The sequence below is a fragment of the Linepithema humile genome, chromosome 4 (assembly GCF_040581485.1).
Source record: "Linepithema humile isolate Giens D197 chromosome 4, Lhum_UNIL_v1.0, whole genome shotgun sequence".
Classification (NCBI taxonomy): domain Eukaryota; kingdom Metazoa; phylum Arthropoda; class Insecta; order Hymenoptera; family Formicidae; genus Linepithema; species Linepithema humile.
Window position 1 is genome coordinate 6,325,008 of NC_090131.1, and position 14,009 is coordinate 6,339,016.

General features: G+C 29.4%; 2 protein-coding genes and 1 long non-coding RNA gene across 6 annotated transcripts in view; 1 reads left to right on the forward strand and 2 right to left on the reverse strand.

Moving 5' to 3' along the window:
* ci (cubitus interruptus) overlaps nt 1-3,953 on the forward strand; it is a 75,326-nt gene extending 71,373 nt beyond the window's left edge. For 3 of the 4 annotated variants that reach the window (XM_012366523.2, XM_067353480.1, XM_067353481.1), the window contains exons 10-12: nt 75-614; nt 690-947; nt 1,040-3,953. In XM_012366523.2, coding sequence (XP_012221946.1) covers nt 75-614; nt 690-947; nt 1,040-2,506 — 2,265 coding nt within the window. In that variant the 3' untranslated portion in view covers nt 2,507-3,953. The remainder of the gene's footprint in view (nt 1-74; nt 615-689; nt 948-1,039) is intronic. The other variant, XM_067353479.1, reaches the window with a different exon arrangement.
* Nucleotides 3,954-4,038: 85 nt separating this feature from the next.
* On the reverse strand, nt 4,039-5,613 carry LOC136999455 (uncharacterized). Its single transcript, XR_010889824.1, has 5 exons — nt 5,481-5,613; nt 4,950-5,092; nt 4,481-4,613; nt 4,232-4,383; nt 4,039-4,101 (listed from the first exon to the last, which is right to left on the reverse strand). It is a non-coding gene; the product is annotated as an uncharacterized lncRNA (long non-coding RNA).
* Nucleotides 5,614-9,327: 3,714 nt separating this feature from the next.
* Nucleotides 9,328-13,975, reverse strand: LOC136999440 (odorant receptor 4-like). The gene is made up of 9 exons (XM_067353556.1): nt 12,423-13,975; nt 11,938-12,057; nt 11,701-11,818; nt 11,289-11,547; nt 10,771-10,887; nt 10,617-10,707; nt 10,085-10,227; nt 9,603-9,735; nt 9,328-9,509 (listed from the first exon to the last, which is right to left on the reverse strand). The coding sequence occupies exons 1-9, from the start codon at nt 12,561-12,563 to the stop codon at nt 9,456-9,458; spliced, it is 1,176 nt and encodes a 391-aa protein (XP_067209657.1). The 5' UTR covers nt 12,564-13,975; the 3' UTR covers nt 9,328-9,455.
* Nucleotides 13,976-14,009: the final 34 nt, after the last annotated feature.

Genomic DNA, 14,009 nt, shown 5'->3' on the forward strand with positions numbered 1-14,009 from the left:
AGAATAAAATAAAATGGGTTTCTTAAAATTCCTTAATCTCTAATTTTAGATAATCTTGCCTTGCTTTTTCACAGGTTGGCGGAATGGAATCGCAGCAACAACAACAAGCACCACCGCCCACATCACGAAATCGTTTGAAAGGAAGACTGAATGCCAAAGGCATGCCGAATTTGTCGGTTGGCGTGGCGAATGTGCGAGGGATTCGCGGCATCGCGCCACAAGGGAACATCGGCGATCTCAACAGAAGAATCACGGATCTGAAGATGGAGAGCGGTGGTGGACAGACACGGCAGACGAGTCTGTCCGATCTTCAGCTGAGGTTGCAGCCACTCGGCGAGCCACGACGGGACAGCAACAGCACCGTTAGCACTTATTACGGTAGCATGAGATCCACGGATTTCGGCAGCAGAAGAAGCAGCCAGGCGAGCGGCGTTAGCGCTGTCAGAATGGGCCCCATTGGACCGGAAAGTTTCTACGACCCGATCAGTCCTGGCACGTCTAGAAGAAGCAGTCAAATGAGCACCACGTCCGGCAGAATCAATCCGCCCAGTCATCTCCAAGGACCTTATTCAACAAGTAATCTCGTCGTTCAAACGCAAAACATGTCTCTTCAGGTACGCTTTACATTGCAATTTTATGTGAACGTGACAAACAATGTTAGTTTTAAACAATATCACATTTATTTGCAGAACATTCAGGCGATGCCAGGCGAATGGAACAACCCGAGCGGTCATTGCACTCAACCATCTGGTGATCGACGAATGTCCGAGCCTATTCGCAGTAATCAAGTTCAAAGAACTACGCCTCCGATTCCGCCGAGGCCAAGATCGGCGCAACTGCCCGAGCTGCATCCTAATCAAGAGGTGATACTCGATGAGGTGGGTGAAGGTGAAATGGTGGAAAATAAATTGGTCATTCCGGATGAAATGATGCAATATTTAAATCAGGTAATCAACGTGTTATATAATCAGACTCTTGACGTTTTTTTTCACGTCACGTAAATTTTTTCTAATTCCGTAAATCGGTATTGCCGTTACAGGTTCAAGCGGGTGGAAATCAAGTTAATTATCGCAATAGCCCTCTACCTATCTGTCAATCGCCTATATGCACGAATCCTTTACATTTCCAGCGACAGATGCAGCCCGCGTGCAATTACAATCAATCGCATCAGCCGCATCAACAGAACTGCTATCCCTCTCAGCAACCCGCACAGCAACCTGCTCAGCCTTGTCCGAACTATCAGAATCCTTCTTCCGCGTCATACGGCCAGTGTCCAAGTTCGCGCGCCACTCAACCTCCGTCGCAGTATTGTCCACCGCCAAATTATGGATCTCAAGTCACCGGCGGACAAGTGGCGAGTCCAGCTACGGGTCAAGTCATGTCGCCGAGTTCTCATTACGCTTCGAGTCATTTGAGCGATCAACCACTGACGTCTCCCGCAGCTGGCGCGTTGGCTCCGCAGCACGCGCCGCAAAATCTGCCTCAAAACTCTGCCCAGCTCTCTAGAAATTGTCCTCAGAACCATGCTCATCACGCTTACTATCCGGCTTACGGTTGCACGGGTCAGATGAGCGCGAACTGCACCGGCAATGCTACCGGACAGGCCAATCATCATTCCAATCAAACATGCATACCATCCAGTCACACTGTGCAGATGCGATTAACGAATAACTGTCAGCAATTGTCGCCGCACTGCCCGCAGCCGACCGCGCCCATGTCCAATCCGTCGGCCATCGCTCATCCAAATGCGCAATGTAATCAGTCCGGTCAATGCGCGAGGCCTATGGCAACGTCAAATAGTCATATACCCAATATGCATTCTGCCCAACAACCTCCGGTGACCAATCAGTGCGGTCCAATGTCGCCGCACTGCTCTCAACTGAATCTTCCGAATCAAAGCAAACCGATGACCACGCTGACGAACCTCCAAGGTTGCCAGCAACAAACTCAACAATCTACTGCGACACCCTGTATGCAAATTGCCAACTGCGTTCATCCCAATGGCACGCATCGTCAGGTGAATGATGGCAATGCTTCGAAGAGGACGTCACCGCAACTTTGTAACGCTCAACAGACCAATTGCAGAATGCAACAACAGCAACAGACCTGTGCGCATAACTGTCAAGCGCGCACCAATCCTCCAGCTCATCAGCAATACAACTGCAATTGCCCGTGGCCCTACGGGAACCAATGTTATCACGATCAACACGGTGGACCACTACCAGAGATACAGTGCAGAGATATCAGTCAGTCACAGCAGGGCTCGCCGGCAAAACCGCCTCAAGGCATGAGGCAGGATTCCTATCGCAGAACATTAGAATACGTCCAACAGTGCAGGAATTGGTCCGGCACCGCACAGACTCACGAAACTAATGTCTCCAGCTCGACGCATCCTATGTCTTTACCGCAACCTCTACCTGCTAGTGCTAATATGGTTGTCAATGATATGACGTCTTCCCTTAGCTCTTTGCTGGAAGAAAATAGATATTTGCAAATGATTCAATGACCCATGCTTATCAACGAAAAGCAGAAATTTAATTCTATTATTGATCGGTGAAATAGTCGCGCTTAAAATTTGCTATTTATACGACGAAAGTTATGCGTTCAATATATTAGATTCCATGACTGATGTACATTAAACGTGATCTTTAATTTTGTCATCTTTTTTTCTGCGAGAAGTAATTTGCTTTTTTCTTGAAATAAATCTTATATGAGATACATAAATTATTGAATGAAATTATTTGTAATATTAGTGATCTATTTAATTGTAAAATTTACACCACTTTTTTAAAGGAGCAGGAGTAATTTTATAATATTAATATGGATCATTTTTATGTCAACATAAAATTTGTATATGTAGTTGCGATATATAAGAATTCAAAGTGCCTTAATTGAGAACAATGCATATTTTAACAGTGCCACTGATTTAAGTTATTATATTTGAGATATTGATCGAGAATGTTAAGTATCTCGAGGATTCGACTCATAGTAATTTAGAAATAGACATTAAATAATAGATATTCCATATCGTGGACAGACAAAAATAAAGCTCCATATATTTTATTGACAATGAGGACAAAACTTATTGCTCGTATAAAGTATATTTTGTAGTATTCAACAGATATAAAATATACTTGTTGAAAAACCTATGTACTTTAAATTATTGTAGATATATTCTTATAGTATACATATATACTTTTTGTATATCTCTCAATTTTTTATTATGCAAAGCGTGCCAATACAGCGTTATCTTATCATATCGTAGCTAAGCTCAATAATATGTAGTGTACACCAGCGTACACTGTGATAAAACGAGAGAATTTAAATGGATAAGCATTATTAATCCATTAAACAATAAAAGGAATAAGACTTAAAATGCAAATAATTGAACTAATCTCTTGATAAAAGTTTATTTGTAAGAAAAAGCCAATATTAGAGTAGGAAAATGTAGATAAAACTAAGACTACAACTATCAACGAGATAACAAATATGATTATGTGAGTGTGCGCGTGTTTTTCTAGGTCGAGTGTCTTTCGTAGTTAATATTTTGTAAAATGTGACTTAAGATGATACATGTAAAAGTATTACAACCCAATCGCCTTCGGTTCAATTGACCGATGCAATATATATTTTCAAGTGCCTCTAGTAATTGTTAAGAAGTAATGACAAATAATGAACGACGAATGCAAGAAATCTCAAAACATGATGTATGTAACTAAAGCTATTTTTGTTATACAAAGAATTTTTATATAAATTTTATTAAATTGCGATCGCGAAAGATATGTGTGAAGTATTTTGTGAATATTATACATATTTGCCATATAAGTATATTATATCATAATGAAATATGTACAATAGTGAATTGGAATAAAAATACGGAGTCGAGTCTTATAGCAGTGTTTGTATCTATGCGAAATTGTTAATTATTTTGAGAATAAACCATATGAAATTTATAGCGATAATTTTTTATTTAAATATCTTTTGTATTCCTTTACACCTTATGTATAGAATATACATTTAATAATTATAATAATCAGACTAAATACTACCTCACTCATAACGAAATCCGAACGTGAATCATTTTATTTAATAAAACCGACACTGCAAAAAAACAAAATAAATATTTACTTTTGGCAAAAAAATAATTGTTTTTTTAACTTATTGTTACTTATTTTAAAGTGATGTGGTCAGTATATACTGTTAACATAACATTGCACTAAATTGTACATACATTTCTTAATTAATGTTTTATTTAACAAAAAATCCAATATTTAATACTATTTTTTGTTATGTCTACGTTAACATGCTTCTAGTTGACACGTTTTTACATCACCATCCTACAGAATACATGACAGCACAGTAAGATACGGATGTATTACAAACCTGGAACAAGATTTATTGTTTTATCTATTTAAAATAAGATAACAAAATTAAAATATGTTGATGTGCATTAAGATGTATTATATTAAATATTTTATACCATAGCAAAAAACTGTAGAGATCCTAGAAACAATTTACCAATATACAAACCAAATGGCTTGTTTCCTTTTTGTAGTAAAAATAGTACTAGTTTTTGTATGCGTACAGGAGCTAGATACCACCGAATTCTATATCTATATATAATGATAATGAGATATAAATTATTGCATTTGAGAAATAAGTGTAATTTTCACAGTGTATATTAATTTCTTGTGTACGATATTATTTCTACACAATCAAACTTCCATATTTTTTCTGATTTTCGTTTTTTATCTTATTATTTCGTATTATGTTTCACATTTAATTATATTAAAATAACAGTTCAAATAAAAGACACAAAACATATTAGTACTATTTTCGTCAAATAAGATCAAGCAAGAAAAATATAACAGTTAGACATAATTAATATTAAGAAATTTCTTAAAACAAAATTATAATGTAATCTGGTAAATGTGTAAAATATTTCTTACACAGTCACATATATATGGTCATTTTCATCTGTAACTTGTTGTGCAACTAAGTTGCATGCAAAGAAAAATAGAAAACAAGCAGATCCTAATATAGGAGACATCCAAAAATCTTTTGTATATCCCAATGAAGCAGCCTTAAGGACCTAATAGAAGAGTTTTAGTGTTTGAATTAATTTATAAAAATAAATTTAAGTTTAATTACTACTAAATTAAATTTAATAATTTAATAATTTTATAGTGAAATAATTTTATAGTTGAAATAATATTTGATGCAAAATTTTTGAATTATAACGTGTAACATGTGTTAATATACCATATATAAACATTTTTATAAATAAGAAAATGTTTGTTTTTGTAAACTTAAATACTAATTATACATTTTATTTTAATTACATTGTGTTATAATGACAGATTATTACTTCACGCTACAATTCATTTTCCAAAAAAATTTTTTAATATTAAAAAAAATTAAAAATATTGTATTAGATTATATATGTACATATTCATAAACAAAAATAAAACTAAACTTACACAATAAAAATTCAAGCTTAAAATAGTCACTACATGCATTAGTAAAATCATTAATAGCATTTGAAATGTGGACATTATTTGGTCGGAAAACCTTTAAAAATAAGGAGATATGTTATTACGCATTATTATATATGTATTATGGGATAAATACCAACATAATAGCTTTGCGATGAATATCTACAGCACAAACTATTCTCTTATAAATCATTTTCTCATTTAGCAGGATTACACCTTGTACGATATAAATCTGTATTGCCTGCTCGAGACGGTAACTGTGAATAATTTAATTATTGTAATTATATAAAAATATTACAAAGTAAATAATAATATTGTAATTAAATAGTTTAAATTTTAATATATCGATGTATTAATACAAAATATAATAACATATCATTAAAAATGTAATAGTCGTCATATTAAAAAAGCTAAACATCAAAATAAATCTAATCAATATAGAGAAATACTGATAAAAAATTATTATTAATTAAAATAAAACTGTTTTAATTGCATATTTTAATTCTATATTATCAAAGTTTCCGTTTTTGTAGCAACGCTAAGAAACATATTGTTTAATGATATTGCAGATTTTATCATATTCTTACTGTAAAACAAATACTCTATCACCAAATACGAAAAAAACAGAATTATATTTGTTTGGTTCTTATGTTTATTGTTTTACCTAGCAATCTGAAACATTGCGCAAACATACTGGAAATACACAACGAGCAATACTCCTGTTCCGATTGCCGTAAGAGATGCGACAATCAAAGCTACATTTGTATGCAATAGCGGTACGTAAAAATATCTTTCCTCATCAATAAAGTACTCCATTTTGAACAAACATTGTAGTCGAGACACTTTTGCGGATGAAATAATGTCGCGAAAAGTTAGCCATAGTTGGACACCCATTACAAACGATATAACACATACGAAAGCCGCTAAACAGCATTATATATAACTATGTTAATAATACAGTAATAAAAATTGGTATTTTTAATGAGTTTAAACATGACAATTTATATAATTTAAAAATCCTTGATAACAAAAGTTTTTAATCAATTGATTTGCAAAAAGTATAATATAAATATAATAAAAATATAAATATATATATATATATAAGTGTAATATAAATGTAAATATAATATAAAATATAATGTAAATAAAAACCCATTATCTTACTTATGTACATAATTGTGTAACGTTTTCCATGATTTGCGTATCGTTCGAAAATGGTAATTTCGTGTTTGTCCTTTAGATTATCACAGATTCGTTGAAACTGCTCCATTAAGTATGTTACCTATTATTTAAATAAACTTATACTATTTAGTTTTTATACTATTTTGTTAGTACTGTTTAAAAAAAATTGATTGGTGTTTAAAAAAACGGATGATAATGTTAATCTCACAAATTCTTATGCAAATGTGCAATAAGTAATGTGCAAATGTGTAATAAACTTACTGTTTCACTGTTATTATAAAACGAGCAATACAATACTAGTGCGCTGTTAAAAGCAGACGTGGAAGAAATAATTTGGATAACAAGGTCAATTGTACATTTTGAAGTCAAGAATGTTGTAAGCTATAAATAAAAATTTTCTGTAAAATTAAATTTAAAAAAGATTTATCTTATCATCTTTAATTTAGCGTATTAAGTCATAAATTCAACTTCTTACCGAGAAAAAAATGGTATAATTGGTCAGATGTGAATATATATAATTAGTTATGAAAAGATGTGACATATGTAATTTTATATATAATCATATAAAACAGCGCTCGGAATTAGTTGCACATTTCGAGCCGATTCAGGAGACGACGCCTCCTGTTCCCCCTTCTTTTTTATAAGTAAAAAATAAATCAAATGTTATTTATTTTTATTAATAATTAAATATATATATATATATTATATATTAATGAAAATAAACATTATTTATGTAGTGAAGAAAATGTTACGATTTCCTGAGAGATGCCTAAACAATTCAGCTTATTTCTAATATAAAACGCTCCTGAGCCAGAGCAATCGGCGGCTCGGCCGCCAGCGGCTGGGCGGTAGTGGGGAAACAGGAGGCGTCGTCTCCTGAATCGGCTCGAAATGTGCAACTAATTTCGAGCGCTGATATAAAATATTACATGTTATCAGATCTTTTCATCACTAATTATATATATTTACATCTGACCATATTATACCATTTTTTTTCGGGTAGTTAACATTTCATATATAAAAACAATAAATTTGTTTCCAGTTATATTATAACATTTATCTAAAAAATAAAATAATTCTAAAAAATAAAATTTAATTATTTATTTCTACCAACTTATTATTAATAAAATAGTTTATTATTATGATCAGTCATGTAGAAATTAATCTATTTCTTAAAGTTAAGGAAATATAAAATTGATTAAAAATTTACAAAGTAACTTAATAAAATTACGATGTGTTGTAACAATTATATAATAATATAATTAAAACATTATAACATACCTGAAATATAATGAAAGTTGTCAGAATACTAAAACAGCATATCGAATAAAATTGAGCAAGCTTTGATTTTTGATAAGGCCATAATCCAACTGCCAGCAATAGTATTCGATTGACACTTAATTGGTCGCCTACATTGATCATTTTTCTGCCAGTGCTAAAACACGTTCGACAGAGGTGAAATTGAAGGATCACTCATTCTCACTTTTTGCTTGGCTAAATATCTCTCAAATTCTGTTTTTTAACACACTAATTTTTTCGTTATTATGTAAGCTAAATTTTATAATTCATTCTAACTGCAAAATAATATGATGCAAAATAGTAAGAATTTGTAGGATCGCAACGAATTCATTATTACATTACTTTGTTAAGTGTGCAGTCGAGAATTAAGCGATTGATAATGTTGTTAGAAATGTAACAAATCTCCTTTTCTTGCAAAATATAAAAGAATTTTTCGAATGAAAACTACATAAGTTAGACGCTTAATAATAGCATCAAATCAGTGCTCTATAGCTAACTTTATCTATTGAACTAGATTTTTAAATTAAGTAAAAAAATTAGACAGTAGAAGATTCTTATAGAAAAATGTTCTAAAAAAAGTTTTGATTATATTTATTGTACAATTTTGTAATCATGATTATATACATGTTTTTTTAGAGTGAATGTTTCTTGTACATATCATTTTGTAAAATGACTTAAGATGATATGTATTATGAAACAATATATGTTTTTAAACGCTAATCATTAAAAATCTAATATTCGTTAAAATATAATGATAAGCGACAAGTAACAAATGACGAACACAGAGAGATCTTAAAACATTATGTTTACATTTAAGTTAAAGCTGTATCTTTATTATATAAACATATTTTATTTAAATTTTATTTTTTTAATGTGATTTGTAAAACATTTTATGTAAAATTTTTTCTAAATATTATATATTTGTTCCGTATGACTATATTATATGATAATGAAATCTGTACAATAGTATATTCGAATAAAAATACGAAGTCGAATCTTACAGCAATATTTATACTTATGCAAAATAATTAATCTTGATCTTAAAATCCTAATTTTAAAATTTATTTGGAATTGAACAATATGAAATTTATAATGTCTTTTTATTGTAATATTTTTGCGTTCACTTACATTGTATATGTATAGAATATATATTTAATAATTATAACGATCATATTATATATAAAATATGTAATAATTTCTTTCTTAACGAAATCTAGACGTAAGTTATTTTATTTAATAAAATTTACACTGCAAAAAAACAAAATAAATATTTGGCGATAAAATACTTTCTTTATTAAACTTATTGTTAGTTATTTTAAAATGATGTGGTTAGAAATTGTAGTCAGTACTGTTAACATTATATCACTTTAATTTGTACATGCATTTGTTAACTCGTGTTCTATGTAACAAAAATACAATATTTAATACCATTTTTTGTTATGTGTATGCTAATATACTTCTAGTTGACACGTTTTCACATCACCATCCTACAGAATACATAACAGCACAGTAAGAAACGGATGTATTGCTAATCTGTAATAAAATTTATTAATTTATCTATTTAAAATAAGATAACAAAATTAAAAAATGTAAAATGTATTATGATATATAATAAATATTTTATACCGTAGCAAAAAACTGTAGAGATATTGGAAACAATTTACCAATATATAAACCATATGGCTTGTTTCCTCTTTGCAGCAAAAATAATATTAGTGTTTGTATACGCACAGAAGTTAGATACCACCGAATTTTGTATCTATAAGTGACGATAAAATAATATGAATCAATGCATTTGAGAAAAATAAGTGTAATTTTCAGAATGTATATTATCTTTTTGTATACGATATTATTTCTATAATCAAACTTCTCTATTTTTTCTGGTTTTCTTTTTTATCTTATTATTTTTTGTTTCATGTTGTGTTATTTTTCACATTTAATTGTATTAAAATAAAAGCTCAAATAAGATACGGAACATATCAGTATAGTATTTTCGTCAAATAAAATCAAGTAAAAAAAAATACAAAAGTTTGATATAACTTTCATCAATATACTTCTTAAAACAAAATTACTGTGTAATCTGATAAATTGTGCAAACTATTTCTTACGCGGTCACAAATATATGCTCATTTTCATCGGTAACTTGTTGTACAACAAAGCAGCATAGAAACAAAAATAGAAGGCAAGCAGATCCTATTAAAGAAGGCGTAAAAAAATCTTTTATGTATCCCAATGACGCAGCCTTAAGAGCCTAATAAAAAAGTTTTAGTGTTTGAATTAATTTATAAAAACCCATGTAAATTTAATAATCGAATAATTTCATAGTTTACAACTTGGAATAGTATTTTATGCAACATTTTCGAATTATAACGTAATATGTGTCAATATACATAAACATTTTTATAAATAAAAAAATGTTTGTGTTTTTGTAAATTTAAGTAGTGATTAAATAGTTAAATAGTAAATATTCTAGTAATTATACATCTCATTTTAATCACAATACATTATAATGACAGATTATTGCTTCAATCTACAATTCATTTTCCATAAAATTTTTTAAATATTAAAAACATTTAAAAATATTCTACAATTAGATATTATATACCTATTCATAAACAAGAATAACAAACCTAAACTTACACAATAAAAATTCAGGCTCAAAACAATCACTGTAGATATTAGTAAAATCATTAATAGCATTTGAAATGTGGATATTATTTGGTCGGTAAACCTTCAAAAATAAAGAAATATGTTATTGCGCATATTATATACGTATCATGGGATAAATACCAACATCATAGCTTTGCGATGAATATCTATAGCACAAACTATTTTCTTATAAATCATCTTCTCATTTAGCAGAATGACACCTTGTACGGTATAAATCTGTATTGCCTGCTCGAGACGGTAACTGTGAATAATTCAATTATTGTAATTATATAAAAATATTACAAAGTAAATAATAATATTGTAATCAAATAGTTTAAATTTTAATATAACGATGTATTAATACAAAATATAATAACGTATCATTAAAATTGCAATACTCGCAATATTAAAGAGGCCAAACATCAAAATACATGTTATAAATGTAGAGAAATAGTGATAAAAAATTATTATTAATTAAAATAAAATTGTTTTAATTGCATACTTTGATTTTATATTATCGAAGTTTCCGTTTTTATAGCAACGCTAAGAAATAAATTGTTTAATGATATTGTAGATTTTATCATATTCTTAAAACAAATACTCAATCATCAAACATAAAAAAACAGAATCATATTTATTTGGTTCTTATGTTTATTGTTTTACCTAGCAATTTGAAACATTGCGCAAGCGTATTGAAAATACACAATGATCAATGCTCCTGTTCCGATTGTCGTAAGAGATGCGATAATCAAAGCTACATTTGTATGCAATAGCGATACGTAAAAATATCTTTCCTCATCAATAAAGTACTCCATTTTCAACCAATATTGTGGACGAGTCACTTTTGCGGATAAAATAATGTCACAAAAAGTTGGCCATAGTTGGACACCCATTACACATGATATGCCATACACGGCTACCGCTAAGTAGCATTATAAATAACTAGTATGTTAATAGCGCAGTGGTAAAAACTGGTATTTTTAATTACCAGAGATTAAACATAAAAATTTATGATAAACTTTTCAATAAATTGATTTACAAAAAGTATAATATAAATAAAAAGTCATTATCTTACTTATTAACATAATTGTGTAACGTTTTGCATGATTTGCGTATCGTTCTATAATGAGAATTTCGTTTTTGTCTTTTATATTATCACAAATACGTTGTAACTGCTCTATTAAGTATTTCACCTGTTATTTTAATAAGTTTATGCCATTTGTGTTAGTAATGTTTAAAAAAAACTGTTGATTAATGTTAATTATTTCACAAATGCCTATCCGTACAAATATGCAATAGATAATAGACTTACTGTTTCACTGTTATTATAAAACGAGTAGTACACTACTAGTGTGCTGATAAAAGCAGACGTGGGAGAAAGAATTTGGATAACAAGATCAATTGTACATTTTGAAGTCACGAATGTTGTAAGCTATAAATAATAATTTTCTGTAAAATTGGATGTAAAAATGTTCTATCTTATCATTTTTAGTTTAACGTATTAAATCATAAATTCGACATTTTTAGTTACCATTTCATATATAAAAATATATATTTTTTTTAGTTATAGCATAACATTTATCTAAAGAATAAAATAATTCTAAAGAATAAAATCTAATTATTTATTTGTATCAACTTATTATTAAACAAAATAGTTTACCATTATGATCAGTTATAAATTAATCTGTTTTTTAGTTAAAGAAGTAGGTATTCCAAATTGATTAAAAATTTACAAAGTAACTTGATAAACTAGGATGTATTGTATAATGTATATAATATTTAAAAATTATAACATACTTGAAATATAATAAATGTTGCCAGAATACTAAAACAGCATATTGAATAGAATTGAGCAAATTTTGATTTTTGATAAGGCCACAATCCAATTGCCAAGAATATTTTTCGATTCAGATTTAATTGATTACTTATATTGATCATGTTTCTGCGCTAAAATACGTTCGACGGGGATGAAGTCGATGAAAAATTTTCGCTGCTTTGTGATATCACTAGAACAGCGCGCGTTACACGCGCGCCTTTTTTCTGTTCTTTTCTTTTATATTCGTTTAATTGTATCTGTTTAAGCACTTTAAACTTGTCAAACAGCTGTTAAAATAAAGCTGTCAAAATACAAACTGTCAAACGCAATCATCTCTATAACATCCGATCGCTAACCGTCAGAAAACCGAAAAGAGGCCTCAAAAGTAAATAATATGCCTCTTTTAAGGTAGGATTAAACTAATGTTAATGCTCTGTATTTAATTTTATCCATTAAACTAAATTGGAGGGTTCATAACAAAAACAACTATTGTCAAAAATTGAGGAAATTAAGATAATAGCATATTCTAGTAGTCACCGGTGGAACTTACTGTGTGGTTGCACCAATTTTCATAAAAACAATTCATGCCTTGATTTATATTGTTAGAAAGTTTGTGTGAGTGGTTTCTATTGAAAGGATAACAGAATGTTTTTTTCTTCTCCTGAAGAAATGAAAAATCTGACAAGGTTATTTTTGTTTTGAATTCTTCAATTTCTGAAAGTTTCTTTCTTAGTAAAAATTTCTTAGTAAAAAGACTAAGTAGTAGCTTTTTATATAAAAATATTGTGTGTTTTTAGAAATGTTTCTTGTGATTATTATTTTGTAAAATGACGTAAAATAACATGTATCATAAAACAATGTATATTTTCAAGTGCCTCTGGTAATCATTAGAAAACAATGATAACCGACAAGTAACAAATGACGAACGCAGACATCTTAAAACATAATATATATATATATATATATATATTTAAAGCTGTTTTTTTATATAAATATATTTTATTTAAATTTTATTACATTTTGCAGTTGTATAAAACATGTAAAATATCTTTTAAATATTATATTTTTTCCATATGACTATTATATAGTATTATATTATATGATAATGAAATATGTACGATATAGTAAATTTCAATAAAAATACGGAGTTGAGTCTTATAGCAATGCTTATACTTATACGAAATTGTTAATTATTTTGAGAATAAACCATATGAAATCTATAATGATAACTTTTTAGTGAAATATCTTTCGCGTTCACTTATATTTTATGTATATAATACATATTTATTATTTATAACAATCAAACTAAATATGTAACTATCTCTCTCATAACGAAATCTGTATGTGCATGTGAGTTATTTCATTTAGTAAATCCTACACTACAAAATAATATGGATCTTCATTTTCGACAATGATATTACCCAAACAACACACATGTCCAAAATAATTAACAAGTTTAAAAAAGACAATATCAAACAGCACGCATGTCCAAAATCGGGACATAAGACGTCTTATGTCCCGATTTTAGACATGCGTGCTGTTTGATATTGTCTTTTTTAAACTTGTTA